The sequence below is a fragment of the Manis pentadactyla genome, chromosome 11, assembly GCF_030020395.1.
Source record: "Manis pentadactyla isolate mManPen7 chromosome 11, mManPen7.hap1, whole genome shotgun sequence".
Classification (NCBI taxonomy): Eukaryota; Metazoa; Chordata; class Mammalia; order Pholidota; family Manidae; genus Manis; species Manis pentadactyla.
The window spans coordinates 27,129,633-27,150,253 of NC_080029.1; the positions used below are offsets into that span (position 1 = coordinate 27,129,633).

Consider the following 20,621-nt stretch of genomic DNA (forward strand, 5'->3'; position numbering starts at 1 on the left):
AAGTGAAGGAACAAGCACTCAGAGAGAACCCTTTTGTCATTCCTCTTAGCACAGCTGAGACCAGCTGGCATTTTCACAAAGGGCTTTACTAAATACTAAGGGAGAACAAAGGAGAAATAATTACAGAAAACATGAAAAACCCAGCCCCAGCTGCCAAGTTCCCAAAGTACAGGTTTCCAACGCTTTGGTGATGACATGCCTCCCCAAAGGCCTGGGACAAGGCTGCAGGCACCTCGCCTGGCTTCCCTTGTTCACAGCCGTTTTTGTGGACACCATCTTGTTTCCTGCCCCTGGGAACCACTTGGTCACCCGGGGGCTCTGCTCTTGTCTCCCTTCCAACTCACCCCACCCCAGGCCTCCCACTGGGTTCTGGTCTCTGGCCCGAGGCATGAGCCTCGTCCCTTGGGGGCTGGCGGGGCTGTGGTGACCAACCCAGGGTGTGATTACACAGCAATGGGAGGTTGTTCTCCCACACTTGCCCCACCAGAGAGGCCCACCCAGGTTGTCCAGGAGGGCTGCCTCTGCAGGCTGGAGGACAATTGACAGTTGGGTAAGGAATGATCAGACTTGGGACATTTTCCCTGTGGGGGGAGAAGAGAGTGCTCTGAGGATTGACCCAACTCAACAAACATCAATAAAGCCCCTGCTGTGTGCCAGGCTCTGTACAATGTGCTGGGGGGTCCAAGGGTTAGCAAGTGTCTGCCCTCTCAGATCTTACAGTCTGAGGGATGGAAGACAAACAGCTGGGCGATGATGACACTGAGGGCCAGGTGCCACGATGGAGAGCAATTCAAGTTCCCTGGAAAGCCAGGGAGAAAGGCATCTCACCCAGGGGTGGTAGCCAAGGGGAGCACCAGAGCTTGCCTGGAGGAAGTGCATGGAGAGAAGGAGAGGGGTTTAGGGTTGAGGCTGGGGTGGGGTGGGGTGGGGCCCCAGGAAATCCCAGTCCAGGAGGGAAGAGATGAAGGCAGAGGAGGCCAACTAAACAGCTTCTTCCTGGTGACATTGGCTTGCTGGCTACTATAGCATGTCTATCCTATAAAATGGAAAGCGCTCAGCCCAAGCTGCCCCCTGCTCCTCTCCACGTCAGCCAGCGGGGGAACCTGATATGCTACTTCTCACCCACCTCTGGCCTTGGCCAGATCTGGGGCTCAGGGGCATTGCCAGAGGGCAGGTGCTTGTCCAGGGCCACCTGAGACACTGCCTCAGAGGGGAAAGGCCATAGTTAGCAAATAGTTCAGAGGGTTAAGACAATGAAGACAAGACATTTCCCAAAATGGGAAAATGAGTCAGGAAGCTGGAAGTCAAGAGATTGGGATGGGTTGAGGCAGATGTTTCAGGCTAAGACCATGACTAATGTGAGGTGTGGGAAGTACGCTGTGTTTGGGGACAGCTTGGGAGGCAGACACTGGCCTGGCAGCCTGGCATGCAGGCCTAGACCCTGGGCTGCTCAAGGTGACTATGCTCAGGTGTCATGGCCCAGTCTGTCTACAGCGTAGGCCCTTGTGTTTGCCCAACCCCTGTGACAGGGTCAGCTGCAGGGCTGGGATGAGGGCTTCTCCTCCCACACACCAACCCTTCAGAGTTTGCCAAGCACCCACCGTGCTCAGGCAAAAGGAAGACCCAGAAAAGGTTTAAGACTACCTTCAAAGTATTTGCAATCTGGTTGGCAGAGAGAGCTTTGCTCACTGGAGAGAGCTCTGGAGAAAGACCTACGCTGACCCTCATCCCCATCCCTTAGTAGCTAAATGACTATGGGCGAGTTAGACTCCCTGAGCCTGCATTTTCCCATCTTCAAAATGGGAGCAATTAAAACCTACTGCAGAGGGTTCTTGGGAGAATTCAATGAGTTGACATGTTTAAAGCACCAGGCATGTAGCTTGGCACAAAATTAGTGCTCAGTAAGTATTAGTTCTCTCTCTAAAACAACAACAAATGGTTGAGATGGATGATAAAACAGTTAAATGTTGAGTCATGAACTCTGACTCTGCCAGTGGGTCTACTCAGAAGGCCTTGAAGACAGTTGGGGACTAATCACCTGGATGGTGATGGTGAGAATCTGTGAGTGTGTGTGGGTGCACACGCATGCACACACATGCATGGGCATGTGCAAATTCCTCCATCTTTTTGCTCCTCTGCAACTGGCAGAAGCATAAGATTCTTTATTTTCTGTCTTATGTCCATGATAGTAAAGACTCTGCTAACTGTAGTGTTCTATATCTTTAATACAAATCATAAGTTGCATTAGAAATTATGCATAACAGTTACCATTTCCTGTACTCTAGATGCTTTGTCATTCCTCACCTCTGAGGTCCCACTTTAAATGGAGGAATCTGGGGTTCTGACAAGTAAAGGAAGGTACTTGAGGTAACATAGCTGGAAAGGGCTAGTCATGATTCAGGGGAGCAGAGCCGCCAGCCCACCTGCCCTGGACTGGATGGGAGCAAAAGTAAACTTCCATCTAACCTGTGGAAATGTTGAAGTCTTATTGGTTCCTGCCCCCTCGCTAATTCATCTCACAACCCATGAAGCCAGGTTTAGAAGGGTATGATCCCCAGTTTAGTGACAAAAAGACATTGAGCTCACCTGTAGAAAGAGAGCTGAAGCATCCCAGCCATCTGTACCCCAACCCATGAACATAAACTTCAAGTGAACCACCACACCACATCCCCAGTACCCAGGGCAGTGCCTAGAGCAGAGTAGGGCTGAAGCAATATGTGTCAAATGAAAAACTGAATGAATGCATACAAATACACACACACAAACAATATACACACCCCTATATGCACAGCTTTTTATAGGCAAATATGCCGAAAGCATAAGTGCTCAATACATTCAATTACAGACAGCATACTTTATACAGATACTTAAGTACACACCCATACCCACATACACAAATCCAAATCCAAAGTAAAGACACACATAAGCACATGTGTATGTATACACAGATGTTATGGGCAAACATACATGATCCAGATATGTACAACACACATCTACTCACCCACACACACAGGCACAGCAATGCCCAGACACCCTCCACCATGACCCTGGGTCCAGGAAGGAGTCTGTCTGCCCCATGAGCCCTAGCATGTTGGAGTTCATCAGATAGTCTTTCTTTGCAGCCCCCACTTAACTGACCGATGACTGGCCCCTAACTCCTGGCCTCGGGGCTTGGGGCTGGCCAGGCAGAGAGGCAGCCTCTCTGGCAGCCCCATGTGGGTGGGCAGGCAGGCAACGGATGCAGAGGTCACTGGGGTGAGAGCTGGGGCTGCCCTGGCCTCTCTGCTCCTGGCTGGAATGTGAGCTGCAGGGGCTGCCTCCCAGGCCTCCCTCCTCTTGCATAGCGACCCTCCAGCCACAGGCCCAGGCCAACCTCTGATCCCAAATCCTACCATGTTCTTGCAGCCAGAGCTGTGCTTGGAGGGTGGTGGTGATAAATGCTCGGGGACCATAATTGGGCACATAAAGAAGCCAGTCCAGATATACACACACACAGAGACATAGGCAGGAATACAAATTTACAATCTCACTGAAGTGAGATACATTTCCAAACATACCTAGAAATACAGTAGACACATGCACAAACCTAACACCAAAGCATACAGCGATACCAGAGACCAGACTCACACATTAGCCGCATTCATACATATGGCAGATGCACACAGACACTCCAGACCACACAAAAACTCATAGCACATATGGATCTTCACAGTCACACATAAATTCTCACACACATGCACACACAGGCACACACAGACCCCAGTCGGCAGACCCCTGCCAAGTTAGCATTTGGTCCGGTCACCAGGTCACTCTCCAGCCCCCATGCGGCGGCCTCACAAGGAGGGCCTGGGAAAATTGCTTCCGGCAAGAGGAAATAGTTCTGGACACAACCAGGTGCCCACAGCTGGGCTGCCTTGCTGTCTGTCTGATTAGGAGGACAGTGCATGTGAAGAGACAGTTCTGGAGTCACATGGCTTGGGTTTTGTATCTGTCAGTTACACACACACACACAATTTTTCAAGACTATATTATTTATGGAATATGTATAGGCAGGGGCACTCTGGGAACCTCAGTTTCTTCATCTTTCAAATGGGATTAATAATCCTTTCACCCCTGAGGATTGTGGGGATGGCATGGGTGCACCGCAAAAGGCCAGGAGCTGCAGGAAGCACGTGAACAGCCTCATGGCAGGCATCTTCTCAGACGTCCCAAGACAGGGGATTCCAAAGGAAAATCACCATGCTCATCCCCCTAGGGGGAACCCCTGGCACAGGAGGTCTCTACCTTCCTAGGGGTCTGGGGCTGCAGTTTCTGTAGAGCCCGCGAAAAGTCCTAATAAGACTTGTTCGCGGACGTTGGGCTCCATACCTGGATGCCCCCACCCAGGGAAAGCGGGAGCAGAGCTGTGGGCCACTGTCCGCTGGCTGGCCGGCACTGGCTACCGCCCGAGTCGGCCGGGGCGCGAGCAGCCCCGGAGGGAGCTGCGGGCTGGGCTCCGCGGGGCGCGAGGGTCCGCGTCGGGAGCGCCCCTTCCCCGCGGCGCGGCCCGAGCGCGCTCACCCCAGGCCGGCTAGCGCGGCGCGCGGCCGCTCCCGGGACGCGGGTCCGGAGAGCCTCGTCGGCGGTGGGCGGGGCGGGCTCGCAGCCCCTCCCCGTTCACGGCCCCTGAAACCCAGTCGCCGACGAGCTTGAGTCCCAGAAGGGAGCTGCTGTCTGAGGCGGGAGCTGCCTCTTCACTGGCCAGCCACGAGAGGACCGGAGGTCGCGCCGGGCGCCCGAGGTACCCTACCCAGGGACCCGCCTGCCCCACGCCGCCCCGCCCCGCCGGCCGCTCGGCATCAGGTTTCCTAGCCGCAGCCGTACCTGCCAGCTCCAGACTCCCCAAGGCTCCCAGAGGATGCTTGGACCACCGGTGGGGACCTCAGGGCGGCAGTGAGCGGGACATCCAGCCCCCCATTCAGCTCCTGTCCTCCTGTGCCAGGAGTTCCCCCTAGGGGGATGAGCATGGTGATTTTCCTTTGGAATCCCCTGTCTTGGGACGTCTAAGAAGATGCCTGCCATGAGGCTGTTCACTTGCTTCCTGCAGCTCCTGGCTGGGCTGGCGCTGCCTGCTGTCCCTCCCAAGGTAAGGCCTATCCCTACTCCCAGCCTGCCTCCCCTGATCTTCCCACCCCCTGCACTGGAAGCAGGGAGTCTGAAATCACTGACCCACTCAGGGGAGTGGCTCCCCCAAGGATGTCCACACACTTCCCAGGAGGCAGCCTGGACCATGCTGTCTGGGAGGAGACCTCAAGCTGGGCTGTCCCAGACTCCAGCTCGGGGGTCTGTCTTTGCAGGAGCAGGGAAGCCACAGGGAAGGGAGGGAGGCTTCCTGTCTGGCCCCTGGAGCCCTGGTGGCTTTGCTAAAAGCATCTCTCCACTAATCCCAGGCTGGTCCCTGGCCTTGTGGTCAGGGTAGAGGCCCCTTGACCAGGCAGGCGCCCCCAGGACATCTGACCTGGCCTGGTGGAGGGGAAGCCAGCTGAAGAGGCCATTGGTGGGGAGGCTGGGCCCTGTCCCCACCAGGGCTCTGGTGAGCCCAGGGCTGCTGGGTTACTTGGGGGTAAGACGTGAGGTCCTTCTGTGCCATCTTCCCTCCGTGGGCAGCCTAAGTTCCTGAGTGCAGGGCCTGGGGAAGTGAACAGGGCCCTTTTCCCAGGAGCTGGGTGAGTCTGGCAGGGAGCCAGCTTAGGCAGTGAAATCATGACAAAGCCAATGAGCTCTCTTCCCATTGCGCTGTCCACTACCCCGGGAGTCCCCAGCCCCAGCCCAGGAGTGGGTGGGCTAGGCAGTCTGCAGGGATGGAAGAGCCCCAGCACTGGCCACCCGCCCGCCTGCTGCAGAGCTGGCCAGAGGTATAACGTTACCAGCAGCACCAGCTCATGGCGCCACCCGCTCCAGCCCCTCAGCTCTCACCAGCTGATCATCTCCCCCTGGGCCCTGGCACCCAGCCAAGGCGGGCTGCTCAGGGCCCAGCAGCTCGGCCTGGGGGCTGGGTAGAAGAGAAATCCCAAAGGATTGCAAGATCTTTGGGACACAGAAGACAAAGGGTCTCCAAAAGCCTCCAGCCTCCCACCCTTTCCAAATGAGGAAACTGAGGCCAGAGAGAAGGTAGGACCCAGGGTCCAGTGAGTTTTTAGTTGCACCTGGAAAGAAGCAGCTCTGAGACAGGGCAGAGAGTGTGCACAACGGGTGGGAAAGAGCTCAGAAGGCCTCTACGCTCTTGCCAACACACTTGGCCCTAGAGCGCAGAGGCCAAAGGTGGTCCCTTCATCTCTGCACCTTTCTGTCTGCAGCAGTGGGCCCTGTCTGCTGGGAATGGCTCATCAGAGATGGAAGGTAAGCTGTCTGGGCTGGGGGTGCACAAGCTCACCAAGCACTTTCCTCCCAAGCCTCTGCAGAGGATGAGGCATGCATGGATTGGCATGAAGGGTGGGAACAGACTGATATTGAGTTGGGGAGAGTCTGCAAGGTGGCTGACATCCTGGCTGATGCAACTGGCAGGGCCCAACAGATCCCCTCATTGTGACCCAGAGGCTTAGAGAGATGTATTCCTGGTTCAGAGTCACCAAACACACAGAGTAGGGCTAGGGCCAGTATACCCAGGGTTTGTCTGGTTGGCTTAATGCCCCTTCCCAGCATGATGTAAGGGGGCAGATGGGGCTTGGAGGGCAGTGTGGCCAGTGAGTGCCAGGAGCCAGACTGGGGGTCTGGGAGCTAGATGTAGTGGGCAAGCAGTCAAGGGGATCTGGAAAGGGTGTGGGGAGTGTCCCAGCAGCCCAGCCCTGGTGGAGCTGCAGGGATGTGACCAGGCCTTTCTATTGATTACAAACAGACAGAACATGAGTTGTGCCCTCTCTGGCCCCTCCACTCCCCATTGCGGGTTGCATCAAGAGGCAGTCTTCAAAGGGCAAGTCGTTTGCCAAAGAGACATACGTGCAGAAGTTGGGAGGCCCATGCCAGGCCCCCAGCTTTGCTCCTCCCTCCCTGTCTCTTCAAGATGTGCAGCCAGGCCACACACCACTCCGGAGGCTTCCTGCTGGCCGTGGGAGAGGGAGTGTGTAGGGATGCGTGCGCACACACAGACACGTGTGTGTGATAGCCTCTGCAAGCTGGGAACACCCTCCTTCTGCTGGCCTGCCTGCCTGGTAGCCAGCCTGCCCTGGGCCTGGCATGCTCCCGCAGCTCAGTTCCAGGCTCCCTGGGCACATAGAGGTGGGGGAGGTCGCAGCCCTTAACTTCATTGATACTCCCCCTCCCTGTGCTGTGCCCTCTGGAACTGGCACAATATTATGCTCTCTGGGATTTGGGGAGGGACCCATCACCCATCTCTACCCCATGACCTTTTTGATGCTTTTAGTGTATTTCAGGCAACAGTTACCAAAGAAGTTTGGGCCTCACTTTCCTCATCTGTAAAATGGGAACATTAGACACATGATCTAAGGTTCTGATTCTAAAATTGTAGGGTTCTCTGACTCCAGGGAGGAGACATAGGAGTATATATCTCCCGCGGGATGAGGGTGAGGAGGCTTGCAAGTGTTAATTTATTAGAGCAACTCATCTGTCATCCTAATTAATCAGACAGCCTATATTGTGGCCAAGAGAAGTACCATGAGCTTTGGACCCCAGTTATCAAAATCTGAAAATGCCATCCCCTCCCACTGACACCAGACCAGAAACAGTATGGTCTGTACTTTGCAGCTGTAGACATCGATTTTTACTATTACTACTCATGGTAATAGTATTGGGCACTTACTATAATTCAGTGCTGACCACAGGTTGTGTACCATGAAGGCATTTGTGTTCTTTTATTTGAAGAACCTGAAGCTCAGAGAGGCTGTTGGGGTCACCTAAAAACTCAGACACTCTTCAGCGTATGTGGCAGAACCAGAGTGCATGGCACTGGGCCTCCCCACAGACCATGGCAAGCAGACAGGAGCAGGGTGTCCCTTGCAGCAGACGGTCTGTGTGCCCTGCCAGTGACCATGGGAAGGACACCTGCTGGGCTCAGGCTGGTGGCCAGTGGCTCTACCCAGCCTTGTGGCCCCTCCCCAGTGGCTTCCCCAGGAGCTTGCTCTCAGGATTAAACACTGCCCTTCTTGGGTCTGCTCAGTCCTGGGTGGCAGGCAGCTAGGGCCCGATGGGAGGCTCACCCCCAGGGCTGGAGAGATCACTGAGACCCGACTCTTGGCCCCAGGAGCAACTGTTTTGGAGCCACCCAGCCCTGGCCAGGTGCCTGACTGGGCCGCAGCCCCCGTTCCTCTCACCCCTACCCCTGCCTCTGAAGCAGGTCTGGCGCCAACGGAAGTGCTCTCAGGAGCAGCTGAGCAGAGCTCTTTCCTGAGGGGCTCAGCCCACATCTGGGAGTGGTCACCACACTCCCTCAGCTGGCCCCTCACCCAGCCCACTTTGTTTCTGCCACACACCCAGATAGGGGCCTCCAGGGATGAACTGCCCTCTTTCTTGGTGGCTGCCAGGTAGATCAGGCCCAGCCCATCTCCTTCCCAGCCCTCTCCAGCACAGTCTGGCCATGCGGCTGGGAAAGGGGCAGGCCTCAGGGTCCTGCAGCCTGGGTCCTGGTGCCAAAGCCTGCATAATGGGGTGTGGGGGCGAGGAAAGGAAATCGCTTCTTCTGCTGCCAAGACCCAGCCAGCTCTGCTTAACCTGGCCGTGGTCTGACAGCCCAGACGGGTGGGAGTCTGTTTGTGGAATGGTAGGGTGCTGAGGTGTCCCTTCTCTGCTGCTGGCCCCCTCCCTGGTGGCTGGGCCCAGGGCAGGAACCTGAGCTTTCTATGGTGCTTTGGCAGCTGGCTTTTCCTCTGCTGTTATTTATTTTTTCCAAGGTGGAGATTAAATGTTCAGAGTTGCATAGTGCTCATGGAGCTTTTAGACTAAACACCCACTCATGGAGTTGCTATAGGGAGGTGCTCCTCTGACCTCACACTGCAAAGGCTGCCTTCCCCGAGGCCTTGGGGCTGTCTATGGGAAGAAGACCTTGTTTCCCAGTTGGGTTCAGGGAGAGTATCCCAGTGGCCTGGAGAGGTTGGATCAGGGGAGTGTCTGGTCCCCCTCCCATCTCTGGGCCCAGCCCTAGTGTCCCCTAAGCAGACAGGGCAGAATGGAGCAGCAGACACCCAGATAAGCCCAGTTTATTGCCTCTGTGGCCGCCCAGCCAGCTCCACGTGGACACACTGCCTCTTGGGTATTTTCCACCAGCTTGCAGCCTTTCATGAGGGCCTCTGCTAGGGCTGAAGTTTATTTTTCCTCTGAGATTACCCTGAGACTCATGTCTTCGTAGGCTCAGTGGAATGGACTTCAGCCCCTCTGTCTCACAGGAAGGGCCAAGGAGGGAAGTGAGGGGCTGCTAGGAGAGGCCACTGCTCTAGGGCAGAGGCTGCAGGGTCCCCAGGTGATCCTGCGTCCCTGTCCTCACACACCAGCCAAGGACCACCATCAGGCATGGGGCAGGATGACCCAGGGCTGGGGATGTTTCTCTGCCCAAGGTCTGAAAGCTGGTCTGGGTTGCATGTACAGAATCACAGATAGTCTGTCAAAGCAGGGAGAGACCTTAGCGACCATCTATTCCCAACCTTTACTCAGCTGAGGAATCTCATAAATTCAGAAAGGTTAAATGACCTCCCCAAGGTCACACCATCTGTGTAGGCCAGGACTAGAAGCCAGGTGTCCTGGCTCTGGCTGCTTACTTTCTATGATCCTGTGTTTGGGCTCAGGTCGTAGGCCCTCCTTAAAGGAGCAATATCTTTTGAGAGAGTCCAGATCAGCCCCCAGAAGATCCTGGTCGTGACCACCAGGACACTGTGGGGGTCAGGGATGTCCCTTATAATCCTCACTGAGCTATCAGCTAATCAATTAGTAATTACTTAGCCTATGTTTACTGGGTGCTTAGATCCCTGTCCTCACAGAGCCTCGACTTGGCTGTAAAGGAGATAAGAGCCACCAGTAACCAAGATAAGGCAAGCCCTTGGGGCCAAGTTATGCTCAAAGGAGGAATATCTGTTCATACTGGAGAAGTTGGAGAAGGCCTCTGAGAGGAGGTGGGGTGATGAGCTTTACTTGGTTAGAAACAAGAAGGGGACAAGGGGCAGAGCCCACAGGTAGGAGTTATGGTGATGCAGCCTGAGCTTGGTGTGAGGGCTGGTCCCACTGAAATGGGGAGTGGGGAATGGGGCATGTTGCTGGCTGCAGTCTTGGCCGCCTGGCAGAGGGGCTGATCCAGAGTCGGGCAGGAAATAAGGACTAAGGGGAAGGCTAACCCTCCCTGTGGGACTCTGCAAGCCCTTGCAGAACTGGCAGAACTATTTTCTGCAAATTCCCTAAGACCAAGGAAACACCAGGTCAGGCCTGAGAAAGACCCAGGGGGCCTGGGGAGCTGCCAGGGCATGCTCCTCAAAGCTCCAAGACACCGAGGCAGACTGCATGCCTGAGTTGAGGGCAGAGCAGAGAGCTCGGGACACAGAAAAATGTTGTTCCGCTGGGATTTCCATCCAGCATATGAGCTAAGGGTCCAGCAGTCCTCCCAGAGGGATCACATCAGGAGTCCAGAGCAGAGAGAGCTCACATAGGATGGGGGCTTCCTGGAGGAGGAGTGTGGGCTGAGTCTGGAAGGCCCTGCAGGGCCTGGGGAGCCAGGACTGGGGCTTCGAGGAGCAAGCCACGCCTGGCCTGATCCTGCTGTCTGTGCCTCCTCATAGTGGTGCCCTTCCAGGAAGTGTGGGGCCGCAGCTATTGCCGGGCACTGGAGAGGCTGGTGGACATTGTGTCCGAGTACCCCAGCGAGGTGGAGCACATATTCAGCCCATCCTGCGTCTCCCTGCTGCGCTGCACGGGCTGCTGTGGTGATGAGAACCTGCACTGTGTGCCCATAGAGACGGCCAATGTCACCATGCAGGTAGGGAGGGTCTCCTCCTCATGTCCTGACCTGCCCCATCATCCACATCCTGCACAGAGGGCCACAGAACCCGGCCACTAGAAGGCACTAGAGAGGGAAGGAGGGCAGGCCAAGTTCACAGGACTGGAGCTGACTCCCAGGCTCTCAGCACCCCAGCGCAGTGCCCCTTCGTTCTGAGGCCATGCCCTGACATTCAGCCAACTTATCTCCTGCCTTTCCAGCTTTCTCAGGCTCTATCTTACCCCTACCCTGAGACCCAGGATATCTGACTGAGGTTGGAAAAGAAATCTGCTCAGATTTAAGAAGCCTCTGTTGGTATTATTACATCAGGAGCATTCAGTGCCCTAGGATTTGTGCTCACACACACATGCATATATATGCACGTGTACACACACACACACAATGGCTTAGTGAGTGTTTCGTAGTAATGCTAAGTGCCTTACTGTACTAGGCACTTATAAATGTTACTTCATCATTCAATCCTTCAAGGCAAGAGTTATTTCCATTTCATAGATGAGGAATTTGAGGGTCAAAGGTGTTATTTCACTTGCTCAGCAGGTAGAAAGGCCAAGATTTGAACATAAGTCTCTCTGACTCCAGACCATGGGCCTTCCTCCTACACTGTTGCTATGCTGGTGGTCCTGGGTAGGGAGGGACAGGAGCCTCCCGCAGATCCACATGCGGGTGGGAGGGCCATTTGCCCCACATTCAAAGCAGAATGAGACTATATAGTCCAAAGGCTGCTGGGAAGTGGAGTCTGGTCCTCGCCTGAAGGAGAGGGTGGAGAGAGCTTTGGAAACCCTTGGGCCACCCTCTAATGCAGGCATGCAACCTTTCTCTCCCTGCAGCTCCTGAAGATCCGCTCTGAGGACCAGCCATCCTATGTGGAGCTGACGTTCTCTCAGCACGTGCGCTGCGAGTGCAGGTGGGTCCTGAGGGGCGGCAGGGGCAGGTCCTGCACACTTGGCAGCCTCGGCCTAATGGCTGCCCATCCCCACTGCAGGCTACACTTCCTTCCTGGCTGAGGGAAACCAGGGAGGTCAGGAACCAGTGGCAGCTGCCTTTTGGCCCCACCGCCAGCCAGTTTTGCCTGGGGAGGTGGTCCCGACAGCTGGAGCACAGCTGCCAAGAAGCCACAGAGGCAGAGGAAGCCTAGGTCCTCCCAGAGGAAGAGTTCGGGCACACCACCCCCTCCCCAAGGTGGTGGGGGGCAGTTGTCACAGCCCTGGCAGAGGTGTCCAGGGCAAAGACATTGCTGGCCTGGGCTTGGTTCTGGACCAGGGTGGTGACCATGGGAAGGGGCAACTGGGCTGAGGAGCACAGAGAAGGACAAGCCCTGGTAGGAGAAAAGGGGCAGAGGAAGGAGGCAGGGGGATTTCTTTAAGTCTCAAAGCCTTGGACCAGCACCAATCTGCTGCCTCTGCCCAGGGCACCCTGAACATTAGTTCCCAGGATGAGCAGGCCTGGCACAGCTACCAAGTTCAGAGAAGAGAGAAATGAGTTGAGGTGCTCTCTGGGGATGGAGGCCCAAGACCAGAGGTCCTGAGCCTATCCTGCGGCAGGAAGAAGGGGAGGACTGCCCGTTATCATGCACCTCCTCTGTGCCCAGCCCCGCACCCAGCGCTTGAATGTGCTTTCTCATTTAGTCAACAAACATTTATTGAACACCTACTGTATGCCAGGCACTGTCCTAGATGCTTGGGATACAGTGGTAAGGAAGACAGACAAGGTCCTGCTGTTATACAAGTACCTAGGAGGTAGGTACTACTGTCCTGCCCATTCTGCAGATGAAACTGAGGCCTGATGCATTTACATGGTTTGCCACAGCTAGTGAGCGAACCCCAGCCTGGCTGGCCCCTACGCCTGCCCTTGTCCTTGCCAGCTCTCATGGCTGTTACCACCCTCTCCAGAGCCCCAGTACTGCCCGGGGCTTGGCCCTGCCTCATGTGCAGGGTTCTGGCTGCCTCTTTTGACCTGAGCCCAGGCTCCGAGCCCTCACCACTGCTGGGAGTCCTGCCTCAGTCCCTGTTCGTCCTCCCCCTCAGCCAGGGCTCAGACATACGGAACAGCTCAGGAGCAAGCCCCCCAGGCACGGCGCGGGGTGGCTCCTTTCCACCTTTTACGTCACCTTTGCCCCCACGGCCACTCTGTCAGGACAGGCAGACGAGGATCCTGAGGCTCCACGAGTGTCTCTGACTTGCCCAAGACGTCAGAGACATGACCGGGCAGTCCCAAGAGGCCCTGGTACCCTGCCCTGGCTCCCAAGGGAGGAAGCCCGCCTAGGGCAGCATTCCCTGGCCTCAGAAGGGCCCCGCGCCCCCACCCTGTTCCCAGGGAAGACTGAGGCCCTGTCCCCTTCCAGCGGGCTGGGCAACAGGGGTACCTTTCTTCTCTCTCTGGGCCAACAGCCACAGCCCCGGAGGCAGAGCCAGGACAGGCCTGGTGACTGTGGGGCTTGTGCTCCCCTCCCCTCCTGCTGCCCCCTCGCCCACTCCTCCTGCTGTTGCCTGCAGTGGCACACGGCCCCGGGTGGGGGGAGGCGGAAAGCGATGGTGGCCCTTGTGCCCTGACAGGCATCCTTAGCTGGCAGGAACCACCCTCCCATCCAGGGCATTGCCTTCCATTCACGGGCCTTGAAACCCCCAGGATGCACGCTGGAAGGAAGGGTAGGCACAAGGGAGGGAAGTGAACAGAGGAAGCCAGCAGAGAGCAGAGTCCCCAGATTTGATGCCAAGAGGAAGAGGGGTGCAGGAGGGCACAGAGAGGGGCCCCAGGAGGGGACGCGAGCCTCTTTTGATAGGGTCACCAGAGCCTGGAGTGGACGCTGAACCCAGGCGCCTCTGGCCAGCCCTGCCTCACTGGCTCCATGCTTCCCCCTAGTGGCTTCAGTGCCAGCGCAGGACCAGGACTCAGGGTGTCTGATGGGAGATGTTGGGGGTGGCCGGGAGCCCCCACCTACCACTTTCCTTATTCCCCCCTGGTCCGTTCTGTTTTCCAGGCCTCTGCGGGAGAAGATGAAGCCAGAAAGGTAAGTAGCCTGGCTGGGGCTCCAGGCTCTTCATGGGCCTGCCAGCCCCTGTCCCAGCATGGGGTACCCCCAGCCTCTTCGTCCTGACGCTTCTGGCTTATTGCAGGAGGAGACCCAAGGGCAGGGGGAAGAGGAAGAGAGAGAAGCAGAGACCCACAGACTGCCACCTGTGAGTGTGAGGGGGCTGCCCAGGGATGGCAAGGAGGCTGGGCTGAGGGGATTCCCCGCCCTGCCATCAAGGGTGGAAGGGGAAGAGCAAGGCCCAGGGCAGTCTTGGGGACCAGAACAGGAAGCGAGCACTTCCTAGAGACTCTAGGGCCCAGGAAGCATCAGAGGACCTTGATTCCTGCCCTGGCTCAACCCCGAGTCTCTGTGGCCTTGAGCAAATCGTGTCACCTCTCTGAGCTTAGGTTTTCTATATGTGCAGAATGAGGGGTCATGGAATCCACCAAGCATGCAGTCATTCTCCAGACATCCACGAAGCATTTCGTGGGTGCCAGGTACCTTGGCAAGCAAACCGCCAAGATTCCTGCTCTCACAGAGCTCACATTCTAGTGAAAGAAAGTCCAACAGCTGAAAACTTGTCCAGGGCTACTTCCTCAGGGCCCTGGGGAAGGCTCAACCCCACGGGCTGCCAGGCCAGTATTTCTGCTACTCCTCCGAGGGGGCCTTGGGTCCACTAGCTTCCTCTCTCCCTCTCGATGTTACTTGCTACATCTTGGCTTCACACCTGGAGGCCCAGGCAGGGGTCCAAGCCTGAGTGTGGTTGGGAGAGGGCTAGAGGAGGGAAAGCCCCAATCTGTGAGAGTAAGTAATAAACATAAAATATTTCACATGCACAGTGATTCAGTCACACCACGATTCTCCTTCAGGGCCCGTCTCTTCCAGGACCACAGGAAATCATTGCATGCCGTGCAACTGGAGCTGACCCAAACCCTGCCCCAGGAGCTCAGCCCTCCAAGAGCAGAGACTTGCACCCCACTCTGTGAGGCTGGGGCCTCTAGGGACTTTGACCCTTGAAGGCATGTGGCCCTTATTGCTCCCCTGTTCCCAAGTATCAACTTGGGGAAGAAGCTGGCAGTATAGTCCATGCAGGGCTCCCCACAGGTGGCCCCAGATACAAAGTGACCTCTTGCTCCATCTGCCAGGGCGGTGGTTTTCAAACATCTCATTCAGGACTCTCCAGAAAGAATTTCAAAAACCCTTGTGCTCCCTTGCTTATGTTTAAGTTGACATTGAACTTTTTCCTCAAAATTGTAAATAGTTGCAAAAGATACAATTTCTGGCATGTTATAAATATTAATTTTTAATATAAAGCCATCATGATAACACTTCAGAAATAGCCTATGGAATAAGCCATCCTTATTTAATACTCACCATGACCCACATAGTGACAAATATATATATGAACACTTTCCTTTAATAGTTCCGTATTTACATTGCTTCTTTTTAACTTGAACTTGTATTTTCATTTCACTTCCCCCACAGAATTTCAGCACAATATACTATTGTTTTAATACTAAACAGCTCTTTATGTATCACCTTGTCACATTTATCTGCTATAACAATGGTATATAAATGTGAATTATTTTAAATTTCCTGGGAACATAAAACTCTAAATTAAATTTTCTCCTGGAATGAATTATCACAATAAGTATTAGTAGTACCAAGTGATCAAAATAGCAGATATATGTAATATTTTAATAAATGTTAAACACAGAAGTGCAATCAACCTTATTGGGAATGCATCTCAATAAGATGGGCATGGCAGAAAAAAAAAGATGGACATGGCCACCTCTTTTCAATTATTTAATGAATCCATTAATGAATGTGGTTCCTCCTGCCAGACTACAGGATTCAAAAGTGATTCCATTGTCATATTTTATAGATGAAAAAGTTGAGAAACCATGCTCACCTGTAAGTAAATGTGAATGGGACCAGAGGTCCCTTTTTGAACTCCTTCCAAGTTATTTGCCAAAAACCTCAAGGTGATCTGCTCACAAAAATTATTTCTCACAATATATAAGCTGACACTCAGGCTGTTCTTCAATTTTGTTGAAAACCAAGACTTGGAAACCACCTGACTTGGTCACTCAGTCATCCGCCCTATCTCCTCTCTCCACACCTGCACCAGTATCTTAACTTGCCCTTTTGCTCACCGTCTTCCCCGCTATACTCTCTTACCTTGGAGAAAAGTACTGTAAGAGCATTTGGAATGGGCAACATGCTTCCGTCCTTTCTGAAGGGAGAAGAGCAGCTGTGAGCAGACGATGAGGAGGCAGCCCCCAGGCACTTTCTCTCACTGACAGTTTTCAGGTGGAGTCTACATGGAAGCTGGAAACTGATTCCCTGAACACCATCAAAACTCACCAGCCCCTGGGGCAATCTTTGTGTACATCTAGGGTTACCGTTTGAAGACTGCTGTCCCAGAGTAACTGGTGGCATTACTGCATGGAGACAGACTGGGTTCAAAGCTGGCTATCACTGACTAGCTGTATGACCTTGGGCAAGTTTCTTAACTTCTGTGAGCCTCAGTTTCCTTATTTTCAAAAGGGTGACAACACCAGTGCCCTCCTTGCGGATGTTGTTAGAGGTGAACGAGAGAGTGCATAGCACAGGTCTGAACACCTGGGTAGGTTTTGGTGAAGGGTAGCTCCTTGCTTCCTGGCCTCAGTGCAGGCAGAGACCCACAGGTGCTGCGAGCGCCCCATGCTCCCTGTTCAAGCTTCCCCTTCGGTTGTCCCTCCTCCCACAGGAGGGACCCTGCCCTGAAAGTGTGCTGATGCCCCCTTTCTGTGTCTGATCTCTGGCAGGTGCGGTGATACTGTTCCCCCGAGGTAACCAGCCGTTGGAGGAGTGTGATCCCACACCCTGCTCGTCTATTTATTACCGTCACACTCTCAGTTACCTCCCTGCTGGCACCTGCCCTCTATTTATTAGCCAATGGTATCCCTGCTGAGTGACTCCCTCCCTCTGAGATGAGGGGCGGGGAGGGACAGGACCCTCAGGAATTCAGTGCCTTAAACACAACGTGAGAGAAGGAAGGCAACTGACCACAGACGCGTGGGCTGCAGCTTGGAAGAAGCAAGACATGTGGCTTTGTGAGGGACGATCCAGGCCCCAGAGGCTTGGGGGGTCTCCCCTGGAGAGGCAACAAGAGGGGGACCCACCACCATTACTGGTCCTTGGGCTCCGCACGGACAAGCAGCCCTTGCTCTGGGGGCTCCTGGCAGGTTGGAGGTGGAGCAGCCTGTTCTGGCCTCCCTGGCTCCCGCTAGGGGGAAGGCAGGCACAGGGTGGAGGGATCCTGCTGTGTCCCCTTCCTCCTGGCGGCAGCTCTGCACCCTGGACATCAGAGCACCCAGCTCAGGAGAACAGTGGTTGCCCAGGGGCCTTTGCCATTCCTTGTCCCCTACGGTCTGTCCTCACATCTTGCCACTGCTTGTGCTGGGACATTGTTCTTTATTGCCAAGGCCCCACCATCCTGCCCCTCTAAGGGACACAGGCAAAGAGTGGGCCCTAGGCTGGATATGGAGCAAGCTGTCCCTGTGTGGCTGTGTGACTGCCAAGCCAGATTCTCTTGAATAAAGTATTCTAGTCTGGAAACCGCTTTTCCAGGAGAGTGTCTGCTGGAGCAGTGGGCGACAGCACAAACTGGAAACAGACAGAAAAGGGGCTGGTGGGCTCCAGGGCTGCCCTGGGGGTAGCTCCAGCCATTCTCGGAGCATCTGGAGTCTCCCCTTCTCAGTTGCTTTTGGCAAACCTCTGGGGTCTACACCTCATAATGAGGGTTTCACAAGATGTTATCTTGGCCCCAAAGTTGGGTGCCTAGGCCCAGCCACCCCTGAACACCCTCAAATTCAAGAGCACAGTCGCCTTCCCCTACCTCCAGGTCTGCCGCACACTCAGGCCAGTGGTTGGCTATCTGGACCTCGAGTGAAGAGGGGCCCCCAGCCTCCTCAGGCCCTCGGCGGAGATGTCCTGGCCCCAGAGGGCTGAACTGCCACACCTCCAGCCTGGTTGGGGTGGCAAGTGCAGGGAGCTGCACGTGCCCAATTCTTCCTCCTTTTACGTACCATCTGCCTCTGACCTGCAAGGTGTATATGCATTTTTATGTTACATGTGTTGCAGGAAGGGGAGCTCCCTATTCTCATGTGAGGCTGCTGAGGATAAACCCATAGGCACTTGGGCAGGCTGGCCAGGAAGCCATGGTCAGCCCAGCGGGGTGGGGCTACTGAGGCAGCTGCCCTTGGCCACCTGTTCACTGAAGCCTGAGCCTCCCTGAGGACACTGGTCAGAATGTGCTTCTGGCAGGTGATCACAGACAGGGTGTGGGTCAGCCCCAGGGGACAGGCTTTGCAGAAGAAACACACTTTCTCTCCTGCTTCTCTACTCTTAGGCTGTAGCGGTTCTGAGCCATTTCCTCAGCTCAGCTGCAGAGACTCTAGCCCAGCCCCTGTAGCATCTCCAAGACTCTCAGTAGCACTGGGTCACCTGGGGGTCAGTCTGCCCATGCAGGCCAGCCACACCTGTAGAGAGCTGGACAGAGACCAGGGTTGCTCCCAGAGGCCAGAAGCAAACACCTGCACCCCTAGCCAGGAGACTCACAGCAGTCCTTTCGGGTCATGTAGGTCCTAGAGGGCCCTTTTCATTTGCTCATCATGTAATTTTGGAGCAGCCACTGTGTGCCTGACACTGGCCTAGGTACCAAGAGTCCAGTAGGGAATAAAACACAAGGACCTGCTCGCCCAGATCTTATATGTGAGTGGAGACCATAATCATGTGTGGCAGGGTATTAGGTGGACTTGTCTGTTGCCCAGATTGGTGACTGGGCCCAGAGTTAAGTAAAAAGAGGTCTTGAGTATGTCACACTCTAAAACAAAGAAGAAACTATTTGGGGCTGGACACCTCTGCCTAGAGGATTTATTAAGAGATGGTTGAAGTAATTCTGCAAGGCCCAAACACCACCCAGGCCCCCTTCCTCAGTCTCCGTAAGCAGAAGGGGTGGAGGGCATGAGGTCACTGGAGACCTGGGCTGCTGAGCACCCTCTCCTCTCCCTGGAGCTGGATTTGCTGTGCCCATCAGCCTGTGTGCTATCGGAGTGAGAACTGCAGGGCATGGAGAGTGACAGAGGACAGAGAGGGGACCTCCAGCAGGAGTTTCCCATGGGTCAGGGGACATAGTGGAAGGGGAATGTCCACGAGCTGCTTGCCATGTTCCCCAAGAGAGAGGCCTACAGGTAAGGAGTCCCCACGGGCTATAGACTGCGGGTGTAGGGCTGGGATGATAGCTGATTAGGAGGTGTTAGACACAGAGCTGGAGAGGGAACACACTGCTGCACAATGGCCCTGGGGCGTGCCCATGAGAGTTGGCATCTGCATGCCCATCATGCTGGACGCATTCATAGAGAAAAATAGCCACAGCTGGGTGAAAGGAGAGAAGGGGCTGTGTCAGGGAGAGAGTATAAGAGCAGACCATGCCCCTCCCCACTCCCTTGGGCCAAATTCAGGGAAAGGGGTTAGTCTTAAATTGGATGGCCCAGCCCAAATGGAGCTAAACCTTTAATAAATTGAAGTGACAGGAACATGAGACCTGCCCAAGAAGCTATTAAGAGACAGGAAAAGGAGACTCAACATAGTTCATCTAGAAGCAGTGAGAGGAAAAAACTGTTGTTTGCACCCCACTGTTTGCTCAGTAAGCCAGTTATGCATGTAAACAAAGAAATTAATAAGAAAATGTCTTTATTGCCAAAATGTGATTCTGGCATATTCGAGATGGCCTTGAATTCTGTGACATTCTTCCCCTTGAGAGGTAAGGTCTCTGTCCCTTCCCTTTGAAACTGAGTTGACCTGTGTCTGCTTTGATCAATAGAGTGTGGCAGAAGGCATCCTATAATGGTCCTAAGTCCTTCCAAGTGGACTGGCAGCTTCTGCCTCCGTCTCTCCGAACTCTGAGCTGCCATGTAAGAAGTCCAACTAGCGTGAGGTTACCACATTGGAAGGAAGCCCAAGAGAGACATATAGAGGTGTCAAAACACAGAGAGGGAGAGAGAGGTCCTGTCCCTCCGCCAGCCTTCAGTTGCTCCAGCTCCCTGCCATTACAGCTATGTCAGCTGAGGCCCGAGACCCCGTGGAGCAGAGACGAGCACACTCACACTGCCCTGTTTGATTTCCTGACCCAAAGAACTATGAGATACAGTAATGATAAATTGTTTGGGGGCAGTTTTTAGGCAGCAGTAGGGCCTGAATGGAAAAGAAGGAAAATAAGGGAAGGTGATGAGATCTTATTTGGGAGAACTCGAGACCAGGAGGTCATGGAAGGCTGCTCTGCAGAGGTGACATTTCCGGTGGAGCTCGAAGAACAAGAAGTTGGTTGTGAAAATCACAAGTAAGAGCTCTCCAAACAGAGGACACAGCTGATGCAAAGGCCCAGAAGGAATCCCAGTGTGGCTGAAGCTTGATGGGCAAGGGAGGAAAGGACTTAAGATGTGACATCAGAAGTGGGCAGGGGCCAGATCATGGCTTTGCAAGACAGGTTAAGGAGTTTGAATTTTATTATAAGGTGGAGGGAAGCCATTGGAGGGTTTCAAGCAGGGGAATGAAGTAATATTAGCTACATTTTTAAAAGATTCGCTCTGCCTTCTG

The 20,621-nt window shown here is 54.6% G+C and overlaps 1 protein-coding gene across 3 annotated transcripts; it reads left to right on the forward strand.

The window, feature by feature from the left end:
• Window positions 1–4,661: 4,661 nt before the first annotated feature.
• On the forward strand, window positions 4,662–17,599 carry PGF (placental growth factor). Of its 3 annotated transcripts, XM_057488317.1 has the most exons (8): window positions 4,684–4,780; window positions 4,982–5,125; window positions 6,336–6,378; window positions 10,752–10,948; window positions 11,797–11,873; window positions 13,947–13,976; window positions 14,083–14,145; window positions 14,849–16,783. In XM_057488317.1, the coding sequence occupies exons 2-8, from the start codon at window positions 5,051–5,053 to the stop codon at window positions 14,994–14,996; spliced, it is 633 nt and encodes a 210-aa protein (XP_057344300.1). In that variant the 5' UTR covers window positions 4,684–4,780; window positions 4,982–5,050; the 3' UTR covers window positions 14,997–16,783. The 3 variants fall into 3 exon arrangements, with proteins under 3 accessions (XP_036769050.1, XP_057344301.1, XP_057344300.1); XM_057488318.1 differs by lacking the exon at window positions 14,849–16,783 and adding an exon at window positions 16,790–17,599 and having other exon boundaries at window positions 4,663–5,125; XM_036913155.2 differs by lacking the exons at window positions 14,083–14,145; window positions 14,849–16,783 and adding an exon at window positions 16,790–17,599 and having other exon boundaries at window positions 4,662–5,125.
• The last annotated feature ends 3,022 nt before the right edge of the window (window positions 17,600–20,621 follow it).

Coding starts and splice junctions, on each gene's coding strand:
- PGF (XM_057488317.1), top strand. CDS start 5,051: ATGCCTGCCATGAGGCTGTTCACTTGCTTCCTGCAGCTCCTGGCTGGG. Junction 6,379..10,751: donor TGGCTCATCAGAGATGGAAG/GTAAGCTGTCTG, acceptor GCCTCCTCATAG/TGGTGCCCTTCCAGGAAGTG. Junction 11,874..13,946: donor CACGTGCGCTGCGAGTGCAG/GTGGGTCCTGAG, acceptor TCTGTTTTCCAG/GCCTCTGCGGGAGAAGATGA.